Below are 7,873 nucleotides of genomic sequence, written 5' to 3' on the forward strand. Positions count from 1 at the left end.
CTCCAAAATCGGGCTAATCTTTCCCTAAGCTGGGTTTTCTCCATTTTTAGGTTGCTTCCGATTTCAGCTTCTGACGTGGCGAGTAGGTAGACGGAGTAAAGGGAGCTGACATGGCATGGTTGGGTTGGGTCAGTTCATTACGCCTCCCTGGTCGCTTCACCCCTTCTCCCCAGCCACCTTCATCGTCGCCGTCGTGGGTTGCAGCCGGCGCAATGAATCCGTGATCCGATTGAAGCCATGGAAGGAGGTACGTGATGTGAATCCAATGCCCCACGATTTTTGCCGTGCCTCCTCTATTTCATACTCCCTCCGTTCCTTTATATAAGGTGTATTTGTTTTTTGATAAAATTTCACAATGTAAGGTGCATTTGTTCTAATTTCTCGTAATTCCAATCTTGGCCTCCAGAAAAGGGAAACTATCTCTCACCTGATTGCATGTATCTCTCCTTGTAGAGAAAGAAAAGGAAACTATCTCTCTCCTGGTTGTGTGTACCTTTTCTAGCCTAAATGATTTACTTGCCGCTAATCTACAAATTAGAGAAGGGTAATTTTGTCCTATCTAGTGCATAATTATGTGCGTTGGTCACCGTGCTGTAAATAATAGACCTTAGATAAAGGAATGGAGGGAGTAGTGCACAAACCCCCTGTCGGGCGCAGGAGATAGGGTTTTCGAGATCGGTTCAGGCATGATTTTGGAGCGGTTGGTTGGAGGAGGGGATGCCCATAAGTGACGCAATCATGCCATGAGCAAGTGCTCAAAGTAGCTTGTGTTTTTCCTGTAGATGAAGATGGTTTTTGTGGAGATAATGAGTGATTTTCGTCAGTCTGTTATTTCATCATAGTGAGAAGTGAGAGGTTGATTGGTGTAGCATGTGAGAAGTGAAGAGAATATTGTTGATTGTCTTTCGTCAGTTTGTTCCCTATGTGGTCAAATTCTGAAGAAAGCAAAGTGAAGAGTTTTAAGTCTGAAACTCTGTTTTTGGAGTAGTTCTATTTCACAGTCAAATTCTGAAGAAAGAACATTGTTTGTTTGTTCTCTGTCTAGTCAAATTCAGAAGAATGAAAAAGTGAAGAGCTTGTTTGTTCTCTCTGTGGTCAAAGGATTTATTATGTGGAATTAAATAAATAATAAACTCAGTAAAACAGAGCTAGAACTTGTTGTTTGTTCCATGTGTGGTCACTCTAGTTGTGTGGTCGCTCTGTTTTTTGAGTACTGACATTAGTTATGTAGCAGCACAAAAAATTAATCAAGCTTGTTCTTTTTCAACTATTCAACTTATGCATGAAACTGAAACCGACGGCAGTTGAAAACTCTGTTTTTTGTTGCATACTCTTCTGCATCTGCTGCTACATCTGCATTATGTAGGCCAAAGTTTATTTGCTACTATAGCTACTCTGCTAAGAAAACAAATGAAGTTAGCTTAATCTGTTGTACTGGAGATGGAGCTTGCTGAATTTATTTTCATGTCATGCAGGATGTCTTCGATCCTCTCGATTACCTTGGCGTCGGATATCACTATAATGGGCACTTTGTGAAGAAAGATGGAATTATATATTACAGTGGTCAGTTAGAAGCGGAGGCATCAATTGAGAGGGATCAACTCAGTTACAAGTACTCTTGGAGGTTACTAAAGATTTATATGATGTGGAAGAGGAATATGTCATTAAGGACAGACAGATGAAGTTGCATTGGCTCTTGCCAGGGAAATCATTTGTCGATGGCCTATGTTTTCTTTGTGATGATGACTCAGTTTAGAAAATGGATAGTTCCATTGCATATGGTGAGTATGCAGATATCTATGTAGATCAACTAGAAGCAAACAGAAATTCTGGTGCCAATCATAAGGGGCAGGGAATCAGACTGCAGGAGATGGTATGTTTGACATTGCAGTTGGTGAAATATACACTGCACACAAAGGAACAAAACTGCCACTTGTTAGTGTTGAAGTTGTTGATACAATATATGTTGAAGCACTGCTGAAGTGTGATGTTGCGGTTCCCCAAGTTGGAGAAGAAGCACATGCAACTCCTATCCCAAGGTCATCAAGCTCTGCTCCTGGTTGTAGCTTTGTCAAGGCAGCAACAAGGTCTGGCATCTCTGCAGCAAGCTCAATTCCTGGTTTTAGCTCTGCCAATGCAGCAACTAGCTCACCTCCTGGTACTCCAAGAGCAACAACTGGTGTTGAAGCACCTTTGCAAATACCAGTTAAAGCTAACAAGAAGAGAGATAGAGAAGGAAAGAAGTTGAGATTTCAGAAGATTCAGATTGTGATTATCTTCCTCTTATTGAATGCAGTTCAGGCGAGGATTTGGAGGCAGAGGAGTTGAGAAAGATGGCAAGAGCCCTGAGGCAACAAAGGAGAGCCAAGAAAAGAGGAGATGTAGTAGGTCCAATTGTGCAAGACAATAAAGTGGTAGAGGCTGGTGAAGAATGTCATGAAGAAGGAAATGAAACACCTTATTATGACTCAGATGATGATTGGTCATACGACGAGGAAAGTGATGGTGAAGCAGGTACAACTATGGTTAGGAGAAAAAGTCAATGGCCTAGATATGACAATACAGCTGAAAAACCAAAGTTATTGCTGGGAATGGTGTTCAGAGGTAAGGAGCAAATGAAGAAGGTCATAATAAACTATGGAATTAAAGAGCGCATTCATTTGGCTTTTACAAAGGACGAGGAAGCAAAGGTTAGAGCTCATTGCACATGGCCAGGTTGCCCATGGATGATCTATGCATCAAGAACAACCAAGAACAAGTGGCTTGAAGTTTCGACTCTTATCGATGATCATCAATGTGTCCCTAGGAGAGACAACAAGCTAGTGACTGCTGAAGTTATTGCTAAAATATATGGGAAGTTGATACAAGCAAACCCCACATGGAAACTTGAGAATATTAAACAAACTGTCTTGGAGGACTTGGGTGTTGATGTTCATATAGCAAAAGAGCAAAGAAGCTTGTGCTAGAAAGGATGTGGAATTCCGAACATGGGGAGTATTCCAGAGTGTTTGACTACCAGCAGGAACTTATGAGAAGCAATCCAGGTAGTACAGTTGCTATAACACTTGATCCAGAGATGAGAGATGACCAACATGTTTTCCGGAGATTTTATATGTGATTTGCTGCATGTAAGAAAGGTTTCCTAGCTGGGTGTCGAAGGGTAAAAGGCCTAGATGGATGTTTCATCAAGGGTGCTACCTGTGGGCAGTTGTTATGTGCTTTGGGCAGAGATGCAAATAACCAGATTTATCCGATAGCATGGGCTTTAGTTGAGAAGGAAACATATGACTCTTGGTTTTGGTTTCTTGCACTGTTGAACAAGGATCTGAAAATACCAAACCAAGGAGAAGGTTGGGCGGTAATATTCGACCAGCAAAAAGGTCTAATTGGTGCTATTGAGGACATAATTCCCAAAGTTGAACACAGGATGTGCGCAAGACATATATATGCAAATTGGAAAAAGAAAAAACCTGGCCATGACCTACAAAAGAGGTTTTGGAGGTGTGCAAAAGCTCCCAACCAAATCTTGTTCAACTACAATAGAGCTAGGTTGGCTCAGATAACACCGGAAGGAGCGAGAGATATGATGAACACAAGTCCAGAGCATTGGAGTAGAGCACACTTGAAGATTGGGTCCAATTATGATTCAGTCGACAACAACATGTGTCAATGTGGGTTGTCCTCATCCACCATGGCTTGAGGGCAAAAATCTTAGGTCCGACCTGCTGGACTGGTGGGCAGCAGCTAGCGTGTTGCGTCGTTCCCTCTTTGGAGGCGCCTTCTTGAGAGCTTGTTCCCCTCTCATATGGATGCCAAGGTGTGGATTGAAGGGGTGAGAACGATGTTGCTCTTGGCATGATGTGGCTATCGATTATTGTGGGGCTCAACATTTCTTCTTAGTGGTCTAGTTTCAAGTTACAATTTGTAATTTGGTTGAGCTCTCTATCGTTTGACGGGCCGACGCCATTTGTATTAGGGCAAGAGGGTTGCAGGGCCTTCTGGGCATGATGCATGACAACACTCAATAATATTTTATTTCGTGCTCCTGTGACCTAGCAAAGGGCGGTGGCTGGTCTAGACCATGAGTTCCATCTCCTCACGTCTGTCGCTTCGGTGAGGGAACATGCACCCCAATGCTTCGGTCTGGTGGCCGTAGAGTTGGGTGAAATGTAGGGTTTGGTCGCTGGTCGGCAGTGGCGATACGATGGCGTCGTCATTGAATATCTTCCAAGAGTTTGAAGAAGGTGAACGACCTCATCACAATGCCGTCCCAACATGATTCAGCCTTGTTGCTTTATACTCCCTCCGTTCTCAAATATAAGTCTTTTTAGAAATTCCCACAAGTGAAATTCAACAAGTGACTATATACGGAGCAAAGTGAGTGAATCTACATTCTAAAATATGTCTACATATATCCATATTTATAGTCCATTTGAAATGTCTAACAAGACTTACATTTCGGAACGGAGGGAGTATATAAAACGAAGTGTAAGCCTTTTTGGATAAATGAAAGTTGTAACTTTAATTATAGAGCTACACATGTGGTTTTCACTGATCTCACAGTACTATACTAGATCAAAACTTGTGCCTACCAATCAGTCATCGCTCCGGGACGCGTCTAAGCGTGAAGCAAGCAGAAATTATCCTGATGTGACAAATTATCCTGATGTGACACATCACATATACTTGTAGCGATTTACTCCCTCCGTTCCATAATGTAAGACGTTTTTAAACACTACGTCTTACATTATGGGACGGAGGGAGTAGCAATCGTGCTCATCGGTCCGGGACGCATTTACTTGTGAACCACGCAGAAATATACACCTCTGATGTGATATGTGAGGGTCACGTCTACTAGCAGTCGTGTATCCCCACTTAAAAATCACGTTGCGCCCATGCAGCCGTTCCCGTGCGCGCCTGGCCAGCCCCGCGAAAATGCCCAGGACGATTGAATTCGTTCGCATCCGATGTGTCAAGCCCCACAGGCGTTTTATTTCTTCACTTTTGCTGTTGGTAGTGAGAAAGAAGTGATTGCCCGGACCTGACTGAGACTGACCCAGGTGCAGTAGTCGAGTCCACGGCGCGGTCTGGAACCCCAGTTCAAAGACTTTTCAGACTGGGTAACGCGTGTTTACAAGATGACAAGGACGTACACGTCCACATCCATCATCTCGGTCGCGCTTCATTACAAGCTAGCCCACACACCGTACCAGCTCCAACTGCTCTGCCGGTCTGCTGCCGTGACAGTTCTGATCAAATTCCCTGCCACCCGCTGCGAAATTTCCCTCCAAAAAATTCAACGGCAAAACTCGACGCGACCACCTTACCATCGCTCCCCTGCTCCGCCACCGCCTATAAAACTCCACATCCCCTCCCCTGTTGCCACCACCAAACCATCACACTCTCACACGGTGCTCTACACACGACGCCGCGCACTTGCCAGACCGCGCGACCCGCACCGTAGAGCGTGTAACATACTCCAACACAGCGACGACCGATGGCCCCCGCCGCCGCCTCGCAGCACCAGGCGACCACCGCGGCGCCGCCGAGCGGCCGTAAGGTGGTGGACGAGGTGTCCGGCTGGTTGCGCGTGATGGACGACGGCAGCATCGACCGCACGTGGACGGGCCCGCCGGAGGCCCTGCCGCTCATGGAGCCGGTGCAGCCCTACGCCGTGCCCCGCGACGGCCACACGCTCCACGACCTCCCCGGGGAGGGGGAGCCAAGCCTCCGGGTGTACCTCCCCGAGGTCGACGCGGGCAGCGCCGGCCGCCTCCCCGTCATCGTGCAGCTCCACGGCGGCGGCTTCTGCATCTCCCACCCGTCCTGGGTCCTGTACCACCACTTCTACGCGCGCCTAGCCTGCGCCCTTCCCGCCGTGGTCGTCACCGCCGAGCTACCCTTAGCCCCAGAGCACCGCATGCCCGCCCAGCTCGACACCGGTGTCGACGTGCTCCGCCGGCTGCGGTCAATCGCCGTGTCCGACGAAGGCGCTCTCGACGAGCCCGCGGCCGAGCTCCTCCGCGAGGCCGCGGACATGTCCCGGGTCTTCCTCGTCGGGGACAGCTCCGGCGGCAACCTCGTCCACCTCGTGGCCGCGCGCGTTGGCGAGGACGGCGCGGACGCCTGGGCGCCCCTCCGCGTCGCGGGCGGCGTCCCGATCCACCCGGGGTTCATGCGCGCCACGCGGAGCAAGTCGGAGCTGGAGGAGACGCCGGACTCGGTGTTCTTCACGCTGGACATGCTGGACAAGTTCATGGCCATGGCGCTGCCGGAGGGCGCTACCAAGGACCACCCGTACACGTGCCCGATGGGCCCGAACGCGCCGCCGCTGGAGTCCGTTCCCCTGCCCCCGATGCTGGTGGCCGTCGGGGAGAAGGACCTCATCCGCGACACCAACCTCGAGTACTGCGACGCGCTGCGCGCCGCCGGCAAGGAGGTGGAGGTGCTCATCAACCGCGGCATGAGCCATTCCTTCTACCTCAACAAGTTCGCCGTCGACATGGACCCTACCACCGGGGAGCGAGCCCAGGAGCTTATCGACGCCATCAAGAGCTTCGTCGCCCGCCACTAACAATAAAGCATACAGTATCCCACACGTGCCGCATCACTGTTATTAACATCAAGGTGTGTCTGCCATTAAGTCGATCGACCATATGTCTATGTGTGAGTTTTAACCGTGATGGCTTCTGGATTGTATCCGGTCGCCTCGTGTGTTATCAGTGTATGCGTCCAGAGTCTTTCGTTATCAGGCCATCTGCAGCAGCATTCGTGATCGGTACTGTTTCATGTCACTGTAATAACCAGTCGTAATCATGGGAACTGTTTGCAGTATTAAAGCATAAAAAGCATATAGTATTCCACACGTGCCGCACTGCTTATATGTGTTATGCGTTATACTGTGAGTATCAGGTATGTCTGCCATTGAGTTGAATCGACCTATGAGTGGGCTACTGAGCTTGACGTCCATATATACTTGGTGGCTTCTGGATTTGTATCATGTCGCCTTGCCTTAGTACATATGTGACCAACGTCTTTGGTTATCAGACCATGAAGCACCAGCATTCGGTATCAGATTGTCTAAGTGTGGAACTGTTTCAAGTCACTGTAATAACCCATCTTAGTTTGCCGCAAAAAGAAGAAGAAAAAAACCATCGTAGTTCAAAATTCAGACATACGATGTGCAAGGTATGTATAGCTGCATCTATTGTAAAATGTTCATAAAATAAGTCACTCTAATAAAAACAAACTACAGATGCATCGCTCATACCTAGCACAGCATATGGGATTGCGAGCAGAATCAAGTGACATTCTTGAAAGCACACAATTCGAATCACATGGCAGTTCGGAAAAGTTGGGAGGGTTACGAGGGTAGGCTGAAATGGGATCCATTTTCACACCAAATGCAGTCGGTCAGAGGCCCAGTCCCACTACGTGGGTTGAATCTGCAGTCGGCCCATAGGTTCTGTTGAGCAACATACCTATTCCGCGCCTAATGCGCTGAATAAATCCGAAATTACTAATTAGAGGTATCTTTTACAAAAAGTTACTGTTAAGTCCTCTCGTGATGCGAACCAACCTGTGGTTGGATGGTTAGAGGGATAGCGGTATCCCCAGCCCACCAGGATTCAAATCCTGGTGCTCGCATTATTCCCTGATTTATTTCAGGATTTTCGGCGATACGCTTTCAGTGGGAGGAGACGTTCCCGTCGACGACGAGGCGCCTACGGTGACTTCGTAAATCTCAAGATGATATACCGGCTCGGTCTCTAGAAGGTGCTCAGCCGGGTAGGATGTGCGTGTGTGCGTTCATAGAGATGAGTGTATGTGTGTATATATGAGCGCTTGCGTCTGTACTGATGTTAAAAAAAAA

At 47.8% G+C, this 7,873-nt stretch overlaps 1 protein-coding gene across 1 annotated transcript; it reads left to right on the plus strand.

The window, feature by feature from the left end:
* Positions 1-5,371: 5,371 nt before the first annotated feature.
* On the plus strand, positions 5,372-6,865 carry LOC109767292 (strigolactones hydrolase CXE15). The gene has a single exon (XM_020326057.4). The coding sequence runs from the start codon at positions 5,498-5,500 to the stop codon at positions 6,572-6,574; it is 1,077 nt and encodes a 358-aa protein (XP_020181646.1). The 5' UTR covers positions 5,372-5,497; the 3' UTR covers positions 6,575-6,865.
* The last annotated feature ends 1,008 nt before the right edge of the window (positions 6,866-7,873 follow it).

Source organism: Aegilops tauschii, chromosome 1 (assembly GCF_002575655.3).
Source record: "Aegilops tauschii subsp. strangulata cultivar AL8/78 chromosome 1, Aet v6.0, whole genome shotgun sequence".
In the NCBI taxonomy this organism is placed as follows: domain Eukaryota; kingdom Viridiplantae; phylum Streptophyta; class Magnoliopsida; order Poales; family Poaceae; genus Aegilops; species Aegilops tauschii.

Bases quoted from the DNA above. Each gene is read 5' to 3' on its own strand.
- LOC109767292 (XM_020326057.4), top strand. From the start codon at position 5,498: ATGGCCCCCGCCGCCGCCTCGCAGCACCAGGCGACCACCGCGGCGCCG.